The 13,676-nt window shown below is 37.0% G+C and overlaps 2 protein-coding genes across 2 annotated transcripts in view; one reads left to right on the top strand and one right to left on the bottom strand.

Moving 5' to 3' along the window:
- Positions 1-13,676, top strand: part of LOC107665964 (alpha-1,6-mannosylglycoprotein 6-beta-N-acetylglucosaminyltransferase B-like) — a 101,369-nt gene that overhangs the window by 2,970 nt on the left and 84,723 nt on the right. Inside the window, exon 2 of the mRNA XM_016457052.1 lies at positions 3,596-3,708. Coding sequence (XP_016312538.1) covers positions 3,596-3,708 — 113 coding nt within the window. The remainder of the gene's footprint in view (positions 1-3,595; positions 3,709-13,676) is intronic.
- LOC107665574 (uncharacterized) lies at positions 6,701-10,095 on the bottom strand. Its single transcript, XM_016456496.1, has 5 exons — positions 10,077-10,095; positions 7,844-8,839; positions 7,551-7,703; positions 7,301-7,393; positions 6,701-6,843 (listed from the first exon to the last, which is right to left on the bottom strand). Exons 2-3 carry the CDS (start codon positions 8,837-8,839, stop codon positions 7,551-7,553), a joined length of 1,149 nt encoding a protein of 382 aa, XP_016311982.1. The 5' UTR covers positions 10,077-10,095; the 3' UTR covers positions 6,701-6,843; positions 7,301-7,393.

Here is a 13,676-nt window from a genome sequence, read left to right as displayed (position 1 = left end):
TTGTGTAGGATATCAGACCGAATCAGACAATCTAAGATTTGGTCAAAACATGGTTGAAACATGAGGAGCCGAATTCCACAGAGGCCCAAGACAACAGGATGTTCATAAATCAGACCCTAGCACTAGCCAGTCTGAAGCAAGCCTAACCAATTATTTCACAGAACATCTTTCAACATTAACACAAACGGAACACACTGATCATAACAACTCAGGAAGGAGATTGTCAATTTTAGGGCAAGTAATCAAGATTAAATGGTCAAAGAGATGACAGCATGACCATCATGTGATAGTAACCACAATCACGAGCTCTGTGGATTGACCCCCCCCACCTAGGAGACAAAGAACAGACTTTCAGAGATTCCTTAGAGACCTCTTAATCTCTGGCCTCCATACATTCACAGAATGGCACAGAAACTGTCTTTCCATGGACCTAAATGACACTAAAAGGACTCGTGAGCAACTAATCATTTCTATGCATAACCCCATATTATGTATCTAACCCACACATTAGACTATCACGTTTTAATCATTTATTGTGTATGTATTTTCAATAACTATTGAATAGTTTATCCACTTAAGCTCGGGGCGTTTTTTGGTATTTTCGCCTAAATTTAACATACTCAAATTCAAATGTTTACCCTGCACACATACAATGGAGGAAATGAAAAAAAATGGTTTTTCTTTTCTTTTCTGTTGAGAGTTTCGTGTTCCGAGTTAAGTTTTACCTAACGCCGTGTCTCCGAGTCCGACCTCGAGTCCGAGTCCGACCTCGAGTGCCGTCTAAAACTTTAACCAGACCACAGCTCCGCGTCGTCAGCCAACGCCCAACCACTGGCTTCCCAAGACTGAACTTCCAGCCAATCAGCAACCGCGGGAAAGCCCCTTTTCTGCAAGGACCACAACAAAGGGAACCCCCGCACACAGGCAATGCAAGTACCTTCAGATTCTAGCTGAACTTGTGCATTTAATATAAATTTTAACCTCATTGAGGAACTCAATGCGAGGGTTAATTAAGTGATTGATGGTTGTTCAGATCTATGCAATTGCACATATTGCTGTAAACTTGGGATTTCACATTTTCATTCTCTTAAACTCATTATTTCCTCACTTTCTCTCTTTCTGCAACTTGTGTGAATGCGTGTGTTTATGTGTTAGATTAGTTTATATGTCTTAGATTTATCCAATAAAGCCTTATTTATATTGAAAAGAGAAGTATCTTGTGTTTTGTGCTCACAAGTTAATGTCTTAAACTGCCAATCTTGTTACTGTGCTAATTAATAGTGTTTTCACTATATTTTGGATATAAATATCCATTGCAGAGTTGATGTTATACGGCTCGTTCAATGAATCGCTGGCCGTCTCAGTGATCAGCCGTAAAACAGTGATTCTGTCCAAATTCCCTTTAAAATCTTAAATTATTCCCTTTGAGCTAAATTGACCTGTTTCCCTTACACTGTGTAAATCTCCTATAAACCTCAAAGGTTTTGATTACCCATCCAAGGCTCTAGCCTGCAGGCTACAGCTACTGTATAGGTTAACCCTGACAAAAGATGTGGTTTATTCTTATTTTATGATGTTATGAACTGCATACAGCAATGAAAAGCATACTTAATTTTTAGTGGGCTTCTTAAAAGCATAAAGTCATCATGAGTGGCCTTGTACATTTTCATTTCTGTTTGAGAAACATGAATAATGTTTTGAATTTCACCTTCTTTGTTCAAATATCTGTAATGCAAATGTGTATTTGCCTTAGGATGAATACATAAAACTCTAGGTTTATATAAACTGAGAAGTCAGTGACGTTTAAAGAAACAGTTCACCCAAAAATGAAAGTTCTGCCATTGTTATGAGACTATTCTGTCATCATGTCATTCCAAAAAAATGTATACAGTTGTTTTCATGCAGTTATTTTCTATACAATGACAGTGTCTATGTCTGGGAAGCTCCATATTGATCAAAACACCATTAAATACCATAGTAGTCCACATGACTACATAAGTCACTCCGTGGGAAGTCATGGCCTAATGGTTAGAGAGTCTGACTCGTAACCCAAAGGTTGAAATAACATAAGTACTTACCATACTTGGCCACATGTCACAATCACTTTTTTTAAGTCTTCTAAAATCCTATAATAGCTTTGTCTGAGGAACAGACCAACATTTAATTCATTATTACTCAAAATAAGCATATCAATTCTGCTTCAACTCTGCTGCATATCAATTCTGCTGCACCAGTAATAGTGTTCTGCAAGGATGATGCATTTTTGTAGGCAAAACCCGGAAACGAGTCAGCATTTCAGCACTTCAGTTCCATCATCCTGGAAGTCAGTGGGTTTTTTGAATGGTCTGTGGTTAACACAAGCACAAAATATATCAGTAATACCTGCTTGTGATTTTTTAAAAGCTTTTACTTGTCTTGAAAAAGGCAGTTGCTATCAAGTGTCTAAATGGGACTACAGAGGTTGTCAGGGACATTAAACGTCATTATGGCAAACAGTAAAATTAATCTCATTAGTCCATAAGCCTCAAAGTTGTCAGTCTACTTTTACAGTTACGTTGCATTTATAATGAAATTCTTCCAAACTATTCTAACTCAAACTTTCAGGGATCAGGGAACTATCAGAAATATGTTATTTCTTTCTTTACTTATTTGTTAATACTTTAAAGACTAAAGGAGTTGTTGGAAGCTTAAAGTAATAGTTTGCCCAAAAATGCACTCACCCCCAGGCCATCCATGATGTAAATGAGTTTGTTTCCTCATCTGAACAGATTTGGAGAAATGTAGCATTACATCATTTGCTCATCAGTGGATCCTCTGCAGTGAATGGGTGCCGTCAGAATGAAGTGAAAGGCTGTGTGTTTGTAGGAGGCAACTCCATCATTATGGCATTTTGACTTTAAATCATTGCATTGGCCAAAACATAAGTCCATAATCCATAATAATGCGTCCTCCAGTGAAAAACCCCATTCCCTGTTGTCCTCTCACATCAAAACCCACCAACATAATTGTGTTAAATTGTTTTGGACTACTATAAGTTGCTCTGTGCATATTTCTCTCCTGATTCAGATAAGACCATTTTTTTTAAAGCTGGAAGCAACTGCTTGAATTTAAAAATATTTGATGGGTTTGTTTGCTAACTTCCGGTTTGGCATACAAAAATGTGTCATCATTGGAGCACTCTATTTGTCTGATGGAGCGAAACATTATTGAGTTAATTTAATAATTTTTTTGCTCTGTTTGTTACACGGACATGTTGTATGATGGAATATTTGGAATACAAGGAATGAGTCACTTGGACCACGTTTAGGGTTTTTTATTTCTGTATTTATTTATGTACATTTTAACTTAGCAGACGTGGTCACTGTGTACTACACTTTCATAGAAAACGCCTGTGTGAATATTTTCTTCTTAAAAAATAAAACGTGAACAGGTTTGCAACAACAAGGTGAGTAAACAATGACAAAGCTTTAATTTTCACAAGGATAATATACTTATTCTAACAGTTATACTTCTCATAGTGGTTTCTCGTCATTGTCTGGCTTTTTTCTTGTTCCACCCCAATACATTCATACATCTATCTGTCTATCTCTTGCAGGATATTTGTGGCGGGGATCGGTTTCTTCAGTCTGTGCTTCTTAATGACCTCTCTGGGGGGGCAGTTCTCGGCCAAGCGACTGGGCGATTCCCCATTCAGCATCCGAACTGAAGGTACATTAATAACTGGCAGCTCTGTACGTCTACCTGTGCTGACCGTATGCATGTCTAATTCATCCGGTGGCATTTAGAGAGCGTCATTTTATGGGATTTTTAATGGGGGTAATGAAGGGTTTTGCGCTGGCCTTTAACAGGCTTGATTAGCCAGGGGTCAGTGTGCTGTGAATAGCATCTCTGGCTGCAGAAGATCCCATTTTTCAGCAGTCATCACTTTTCATGCGTATGAAAATAGATCACGCCAGAAGCTAGAGGTCTCGTTCACTGCAAATCCCAAGAAGAACCTGTCTATGAGAAAGATTCACCCAAAAATGAATATTCTGTCTTCATTTACTCACTCATCAAGGGTATTTGTGAAACTTTACGAAAGAAGGGTGGTTAAAATATAAAGATTTTGCAGCACAGATTCTGTGTGGCCTGGCTGGGATTGTCTTCTCTGTAAAGGATACATGCAATACTGACTTTATTTAGCGGGAAAAATAAGGTATCTCAGAAGGCAGCATAATTATGCTGTCTACCTTTTGTGAAAGCTTTCATGTTGGGAGCGCACCTATAGTGCTTTAAAATTCTGCCTACATGGGCTCACTGCAGAGGTTTTGGAATAGAGCCAATATGTTTAATATTCAGTTCCTTTCTAGTTTCAACACCGCTGTGCCCAACAGGAAATGGTGTACCCAAATGTGGCAAATAGCCATCTTAAGAGCTTCACTCGGTTGCTGGAAAATTGGAAAACTGCTTCATGGTGTGTTCAGCTAACCCCAGTAAAAAGCTGAAGATGATGGATTAGTGTTCTATAATGTTGTGGGAGAGAGGTCGCATGGAGGAAAGAGAGGAGAGAAAGAAAGGGAAAGAGGGACAGGGAGAGAGAGAGAGAGAGAGAGAGCAATCTGATTAATTAACCACTCCCAGGCTGAAGCCTTGAGAAAGCATCTGGCTCTCGCTCATTAAACACTGCCTGCTGATCAGCCAGAGATGGACGTCATTGTGTTTTGGGAGTCCAGCGCTGACAGAGATGTGAGGGTTACATTTAAAATGAATTACAGTTACAAATCACTAATTATGTCAAACTAATTACCTTTGAATTACTTAAAATGTAATCAGTGTCCAAATTTGAATCACAAGTACTGTAATCTGACTTTTAGTCACTTTTACATTGTTATGAATGAATGCAAATAAATACACAAGAATAGCAATATTTGCAAGATAACTTATAGCTCATCTATCTATCTATCTACCTACCTACCTACCTACCTACCAAAAATGCGAATCAAGTCTGTATTTATTTAAAGAGAATACAGAAAAAAAAATAAATGAACTTTTCCACAACATTCTAATTTATTGAGATGCACCTGTATATATTGTAATTTTGTAAAATATTATTAAAAAACAAAATAACTGTTTTCTATTTTAATACTTTAAAATGTTAATTTAATCCTGTGATGCAAAGCTAAATTTTCATCAGCAATGGACTTCAGTGTCACATGATACTTCAAAAATCATTCTAATATTCTGATTTATTATCAATGTTGGAAACAGTTATTGCTGCTTAATATTTTTTTGAAACTTTTTCAGGATTCTTTGATGAATAAAAAGTTAAAAAGAAAAGCATTTTTTTTTATCTAAATCTTTTCTAATAATATAATTATTTACTATCTCTTTTTATCAATTGAACATATCCTTGCTGAATTAAAATATACATTTATTTCAAAAAGGGGTGGGGGGGAATAAAAAAATAAATAAAATAAAAATAAAAATACTGCCCTCGAAGTTTTTAACGGTAGCTAAAGAAGATTTCTATTTTGAATAATTGCTTGTCTTTGTGTATACTGACTCCTGACAACATAACAGCATTCTGTTACTCTATAACAGAGGTCCCCAACCACCGGGTCGCGACCCACCACCGGGCCGTGGAAGATTTGCTACCGGGTCACAAGAAAGTTCTGGGAAAAATGTGTATAGATAGGCAATGACACTCTGTTATTTATTTTTGTTAATGATTGTTCTAATTATTCTGTATTTTCTTTGTATGCGATTGATATGGAGTAGCAATTTGACAATTTCATGTTAAATAAGTAAATGAAAGATTGCTCTGATCTGTCACATATTTGGAGTTAAACGGATCGCAGTTGATCCGTAATACGTACGGATGAGACCCTACCGCACGTGATGCGCAGATTAATTTGCCAATTTACACGTACAAGCAATTTTAAACAACAAGAAGAAGAAACGAAAGAGAGCTCAATTCGTTACTCACGCGCTGTTCTCGCACACAAAGCGCGCACAAGAGACGTTTCAGACAGCGCGGAAATACAGTTGCGTATACATATACATAAAATTAGCCTATGTCAAAAAACATTCACGGCATGTTTCCCCCCCCCCCCCGAGTATACATGTTATCTCGATGGGAGCTGTTCTTTCGGTTCCTGAGAGAAAACCTGCTGGTTCACTAATCCTCCTCCACATAAGAGATCCTCCAGCTTTTACACCCTCACTCTGGCCCTGTTCTATCTTGAGTAATACCATGCAGCATATGTTCTGGGATTATGCCTCTAATGGATACTAATGGCTATTCTAAGAGAGGTTTGTTATTATACATTTTTAATGAAAGCTTGTGTGTGGGTTGATGCAGGGAGCACTTTGTCTGTTTTAAATAGCAGACGTGTGTTAGATAAGCAGTAAATACAGGATGCCAATCATTAGAGCCAAAACTGGGTTTCAATATCTCATAACATTCATGGGCCTCAGAATATATCCCTTCACTGGACACATTCTCAGCCATTACTGTTCAAACTAAAAATATATATCTCCCGATTTAATCCATCTATACTATGATCTATATACGCCTACACTGAAAAAAATGATACTATTATTTTTTTTATGGTAAGTGGTTGCAAACAATTTATTTTAGCTACATTCAAAAAATAATAATAATAATGTTGAAAGTTAGTCAACAAAATTAGTTTATTTAAATGTAGCTAAAATAAAATTGTCCATTACAACATTCCCCTCCAAGATGATTCCCACTGAGGATGGGTGGAGGTGGAAGGACCGGGGTTGCAGGGCCTCATCTTCATTTTTTCGGCTGAGGATTCCAACGGACACATGTTGGTATGAGTCTGCGTCATCAGAAGCCTGGACAAGAATATGGAAATTACTAAAATAAATTTTAGCAGTGAACAGTTTTTTCTAGATATACATTTTATTGAATGCTTTTGTTTAGTTGTATGCAAGCATAATTGTTTGTGAATTATGTACACAAATGTATCCAGGAGTTCAGTAATATTGAAATATTAAATTTATATGTTTGCTTTTGTATACAAGTCATTGCATATGACATGAACTATTAAAAATATGTAAAGTTATGAGATTACCCTGGATTGTAATTTAAAGTTTCAAAGGTGTCATAACATGAATTCAAATTTCTCCTGAATTAATTAAAACCTCCTCCTCACTCCTTATTTCCTTTATCATTTAACTAAAATATGACATTGTGTTTGGTGATTTCTTTATTGTTTTTGCTAACATAAATGCACATTAAGAAAATCATACAATAAAACGATGACAATAAAAATGTATTAATAATAATTACAAAGCATGCTTTGAAGAACTCAGTTGGGACATCACCAAGAAGTACTGGAAGCCCTCTAATCGCAACACATCGCATGTCAGCGAGGTCAGAGGTCTGGTGTGTGGTGGTTGCAGAGACAACATTGTATCATTTGTCAAAATCTTTTTTATTTATCATAATTTTGTCTGTGTTACTAAAGAGTCTTAAAGTAATCATAACAGGCTGCTTTTCAAAATTCAGCAAACAATGGCATCAATTTAGATGTACAAACCTAGGCTTCTTGCAGAAGATTGCTCAAAATCTGCCCGGCGAGACCTCTCTTTGACCTGAAGATCTGAATCAGCTGTGGACAGTGACGATCAATAGAGCCATAGAATTCTTGTGTAAGGTTCTTTCCAACCACCCGGTTGAATTCTTGATACACCTAAAATAGTAAAACAAAAAAGCATTTGTTAACATCAGGTAACTGTCAAAATTAAACAAATGTCAAATTAACATGTAACTCTCATGTTTATCAATATTCATTTCATTACAAATAATGCAAACATAGGCATTTCACTTTACCTGTCTTTCTCTAAAAAGTGCTGGCCAACGCTGAAGTATCAGGCTTACAGGAGGCTTGTTGATCACAACATCATGTCTTCTTAAGGATAGAGTCATGTCCATCTTCTGATTGATAAAGACTGCATCAGGGTTTTTTTTCTTCATTTCATTCACCAACTGCTGTCTGAGCATTTCAAGACTGGAAGCATCCTGCCCACTTGGAAGGTTAGGTAGGTAGTTGACCTCCCCTTTCCTTGGTTTCTTGATGTTCTTGTTAGGTGGATCACTGCTGGTAGAGTATCTTCCTCTTTTCCCAGCATTAACCATGACATCTGTGTGTCCAAGGCTTCTCATTTTGGATCTGTAATTTCCCATTTTGTCTTTCAAACTGTTTGTCCACCCACAGAATCCAGAAGGCGACCCTGGTTCTTGAAGACAGGGGCGAGTATTCATCAATGCCTTGGCAACATCTCTTAGATCATCAGCAGTTGGGTATGCTTTGAAGGAGTATATGGTCTCTGCAAGTTTCTGAAGAATGTCATGTTTCAATTCCTTTGTCATTTTTAGGTGCATTCCATCCTTCAAGTAGATTAAATTTGCTTGACGCAGTCTATATTCAACATTGACAGAGAATTTTGGAATCAAAAAGATATCAGGCCATGGCATTCGCTTTTCCTGGGGTGATTTGGTCAGTACTGTATCTGCAGTACTTAGAGCATCACTCGATATTTCACTGGATGTCTCCATTTCACCTGATGACAGTGACACCAATTCAATCACAGGAATGATTTTCACAGTTGGCTTCTGAGGGAGCTCTGACAAATCAGTCAGATTGCAAAGTTCATTATCAAAATCGGGATCTCGAAACTGTAAAGTTAAATTATAGTTCAGTCCCAGAGTGTTTTTGAGACAACTAATCAAATCTTCAACTGAGCATGGCTTTGAAGTCAGTGTGACTTTTCTGATATCAGCTTCTGTAAGAATAACTCGCAAAGTCATGGTTTCTTGAGAAGCCATCTGGAAGGAAAGCACAAAAGAGTTAATTTAGCAAAGAATAAAACGCTTCAATGTCACCATCAGTTTACCATGTACACTATAGGCTGACAGTGGAACAATATCATTCAGCTCTTCAATCTGAAGCACGCAAAAAGATGGCATATCTGGGCAGCAAAGCTCATAAGAACGAAGGTGTTCAAAATACCATGATGTCATGACTTTACACACAAAAAGTACCTCTGTGTTCACTGCAACAATGTGAGTAATTTGCTTGAAATCAGGTAGCCCTGAACATGATCCAGCTGAAAGTATCATGTCTGTCTTATAATCAATTCCATTAATGCAGACCGATGGTGCAACAAGAAGTGCTTGAGTTTGAGGGCTTTTTTTGACCAAGAGCTCTCTGAATGTTTTCTGGGAAAGTGGCAACTAACACTTGTGTAACCTTAGTCATTTCCACACCCTGCTTGAAAAAAGAACTGCAGTCTAGTTGATGGCTAAGAGCCCTCTGGTGTTTCAGTGCAAGGGTCATGGCAACATTCTTGAAGTTCTGGGCATCACGTATAACCTTTTTGAAGAACTTGTGTTTTGCTTCAAAACGCATTGTCCAGACCTCAGTAAGTGGACCATGTACCCTAATCAGTTCAGCGTAGTGTTCAATGTAGTGGTGTTTTGGTCGTAGTGTAAAGTCGGGGAAGGTTGACTGCAGAAGGTTCCTATGCTCTGCCACTTTGTAGTCAAGGATGTATAATGACTCTTCATTAAACTGAGGTGCCACAACTAATGCAACAATGTCCTTTAGGAGCATGAGTACTTCCCATGTGTTGTCACCCTCAGGAATATTATGGCCAATAAGCAGAGGAAGAAGCCTAATTAGACACCAATTCTCATGGCCATTTCCCCCAATTGTGCCCTTGGTTGAGAAGCCCTTTGAAATCAGCTGAGGCTGATCAGATTTGTCAGCGAATGTATACGGAAATGATCTGATAGCTTCATTCAACACATCTAGGGTGATGTATTTCTTTGCCATCAGGTCTTTGAGGCAAAGAGACAACTCCAGTGGGACTACTCCCTCAAAGACATCATGCAATATGTCAGGGGGATAACCACCTATGACATAAAAATGCTCCAAATTTGCTGTGAGTGGGCACTGTCCTCTTACACACGTGTTTCTACATGAATTTGGATTCTGCAATGATTCTTGCACCTGCCAGTTGTGTGCATCTCTCTCTCTGAGTTGAAATGCACCAGATCTTACCTCTTGGTGTTGTGTGTAAGTCCTGGATGCCATGCAAAATCTACAAAACTTGTCCACAATGAAGCTTTCATAAAATCCTGCAAGAGAGTGGGCACCAAGGTTATCTGCTGACACATAGAGCACTGTTCCTTTAACACTTCTACCAAGATGCTCAATGTAAACCCCATGTTGTTCAAGAGTGGCTAAATCACTAAGAAGTGGATACAGAACTCTTTCATAACCACACTTTTTAACTGTTTCAGTGTTGCACAAGAGAGCAAGCTGAATTTAGTTTAGTGTGGATCTGTATTTTCCATGCAAGTTTGCAATAACCCAGTAAAGTGCACACATCTTATGTTTTCTTTTAGATGTTCCTAAAGGGTTAGCCACTTCAAAATCATCAATGTACAGACCCAGAGCGATTGTGAAGTCATCGCAACTAAGAAGGACATTCTCTCTAAACCCTGAGCCATCACAACATGTCCTATATTCATGTGGTTTATGTTCTTGTTTTGACATAGCCTTATCCAAAATGTCTTTCTTGTTCAATAGTTTCTGTAGCATCTGTAAGAGGGGAACGTATACTACTGTTTTTCTCCCTTTCTCAACTACAAACTCTATAGGCATTACCAGAGGAAAGTTGCGCATTACATACGATGCTCTTCTTTTACTGGTTGCAAGACATCCATTTTTTCTACAAGATTTGGACAATATGTCACTCTCTGCCACAGTCTTAACCACCTCCTTCACAACTGACTCATCTACATATCCAAAGTGTTTCTGAAGAACAGCCTTCACATTCTTTTGCAAAAGCGGCTGGGACAACTGAACTATTTGGTAAAGATGTTGAATTACTTCCTGAACAGAGTTCTCTGGTATGTGAAGGATGGTTTGCATTTTTAAAAAAGAGCAGCTAAATTATGTTCCAATTGTTGTCCTAAATCTTGAGATTGTGTTTCACTTTCTTCTGCACTAAAATTATCTTGGCCCAATTCATCTGGATGCATCTCCTGCACAGCACACTCCTGAGTGTCAATTACACTGTCATTTTCATTACTCTCTATTCTTACTATTAACTCTGGTTTAAACATTCTCTCATTTTGATCTTGATGATGCTTACTTCTGTGTGCACTGAATGTGGAACATACACTTATTATTATTATTATTATTATTATACACTTATACAATTATTGTTGATCAAAAATATGATACGCATTCGATTTTAGATGTGACGATAGAGCATGTCGTAACATAGAACTAACGTTATATGTAATTGTGGCGGTTGCGATCGATCGGTACAACACTGTGGCGTAAATTTACATGTAAACACAGCCTAAACTTACATTTAGAGTTACTAGCTAACTGTTATACCTCTCATTTATTAACGACTATTAATGTATTTGCTGTTTGAGACAAAAATGTAAAGTCCTACTCACAGTCACCAGCAGACGTAAAAATCCGCGCTGCATCCATGCCTGACATCAATTCAAAGAGCCAATCAAAATCTACCTTGTATTGCGTTTCACTGACAACAGACTAGAATAAACTATGTTAAGTACATTCAGTTTAAACAATTCAATAGAATGAAAAAAATCTTGCAAATCGTACAACAAACTAAACAAATTGAGTAATTGTGCAAAAATGTTGGAGTTTATGTTTATTGTATCTAAGTATTTTGAATTAAAACAATTTCAGGGATAACAGTGTACTGATATATGCAGCCAAGCTCAAAATTAAAAAAAAAAAAAACACAAAGAAAAGCAGGACTTATGGACTACTATATCTTCTGATATTATACGACAGCTTTGTGTCACTCACATTTCATCTGTACCATGTTTTTCAGACTTACCACATTAAATTCAGAACTGATAGCACGGGTAGATCTTTTCTACTCACTCACTCACTCAATCTAAATAAATAAATAAATAACATGCAATTTGACCTTATTTTTACATGGCTTTGAGCTCTTTCACCAAACTGTGTTGCACAGAATTCGTACCTGAACACTCTGCATCCAAAATGCAATGCTGTACCAGATGGGCTACCAAGCAAGTTTACTAAATTGGAAAAGCAATGCATACACTGCTGATTATGTCATGCAAACGTTAAAAATGATTAATTTACAAATCATGCACTATGGCAAAATAGTTTTGAGTTGATAGCACAGGATTGTACAAGGAACCATTAATTGATCATCTACCATGTAATCATAATAATCATTAGCATGAAACGGAATAAAAGTTGTTGGTGTTTTGAGTGAACTAGTGTTCATTCAACTGATAACTGCAGCAAATTGTAGGTATAGGTACATTTTTGGAAACAATGTTGATAGAAGTGCTGTTTAATTAATTTCAAATGGAAAAAATTAACTATCAAAATGTACACAGACTTTAGCAGTACACTTTAATGTATTTTAAAGTACTTATTACAACAAAACGTGCTGGATTTACACTCTAGTAAACATAAAAATGCATAGCACATACAAATTTGGGGTAAAATAGATTCCTATCAACATAAGGTATTAGGTCTTTCAACATATATTATTATATGAATTTCTCCTCATTTTAATTCAACATCCTTACCTTCATATTTACAGTAAGTAGCAATTATGCATCTTGTTCGCTAGCTCCATTTTATTCTGAATGTTGCTCAACCCTGTTAGTCGAGTCTCCCGTGTGTTTCATTTGGTGTTTGGTTGCCAGTGGCATATAAATCTGTAGATTGCAGGGCTTTGACATAGCATCCTCTAGGAAGGGCTTTAGATTTCAATTGGAATTGTCCCTGTGCTCCATCACACTCTGGCAGATATCTGCACTGCTCTAAGATGAAAACCAGTACTTCTCCTTCCTTTAGACAGTCAATGCAGGGTTCAGAGACTGTGGCCTTTGACATTTGTGGCACACAGGCACAGCAGGAGATGAAAATACAGATTATATTAAAAGCCTATATCTTCTTCTATATAAGAGAGGTCTTTTTTTCATTGTCTCGTATATGCAGTGGGGTCCAAATATCTAAAACCACATTAAAAAACTGCTCTCAGATCTCAGATTTTAATTTTTAATCTAGAAGCAAAAGAAACATGTTTTAAAAAAGATAATAGAGACAAGTCATGGTGTAAAATGAATTAGAAACACAGTTCTGCACTAGTTCTGGGTCAAATGACAAATCAAATGACTGCTGCAAAATCAATAAAAAAATTTTTTTTGAATAATATTATTGTTTTTATTAAAACAAATTAAATGAATTGATACTGAAATGCACTACATATAGAAAGAATATAGATACTGATATAATTATCCCCCGTTCTCTTAGCACAGGATGTGCCCTAGTTTCACCATCATCCATGTTTTTCTCCATGCACTTAAAAAAAACATTTTAATTCTGTAAACGGATGTATTTCCTAGTGAAACAAGATAGTCAGTGATGAAGAAAAAAAAAATAGTGCTGGTCTTGATTTTCTCCACTGGGTTTTGATTGGGTCTTGAGAAGTATTACATACTAGAATGGAGACAGGTTGGAGTGAAAGGATTAGAAAGTAAGAGGAACTTTGACCAAAATCAAGCTCACAGTTCAAGATTATTTCTGAAGAACGACTTGTGAGTGTATGTAAATGAGCCATTA

This window comes from Sinocyclocheilus anshuiensis, unplaced genomic scaffold (genome assembly GCF_001515605.1).
Source record: "Sinocyclocheilus anshuiensis isolate Anshui unplaced genomic scaffold, SAMN03320099.WGS_v1.1 scaffold229, whole genome shotgun sequence".
NCBI classification, from domain to species: Eukaryota; Metazoa; Chordata; class Actinopteri; order Cypriniformes; family Cyprinidae; genus Sinocyclocheilus; species Sinocyclocheilus anshuiensis.
This window is presented reverse-complemented; position numbering and strand designations above follow the sequence as displayed.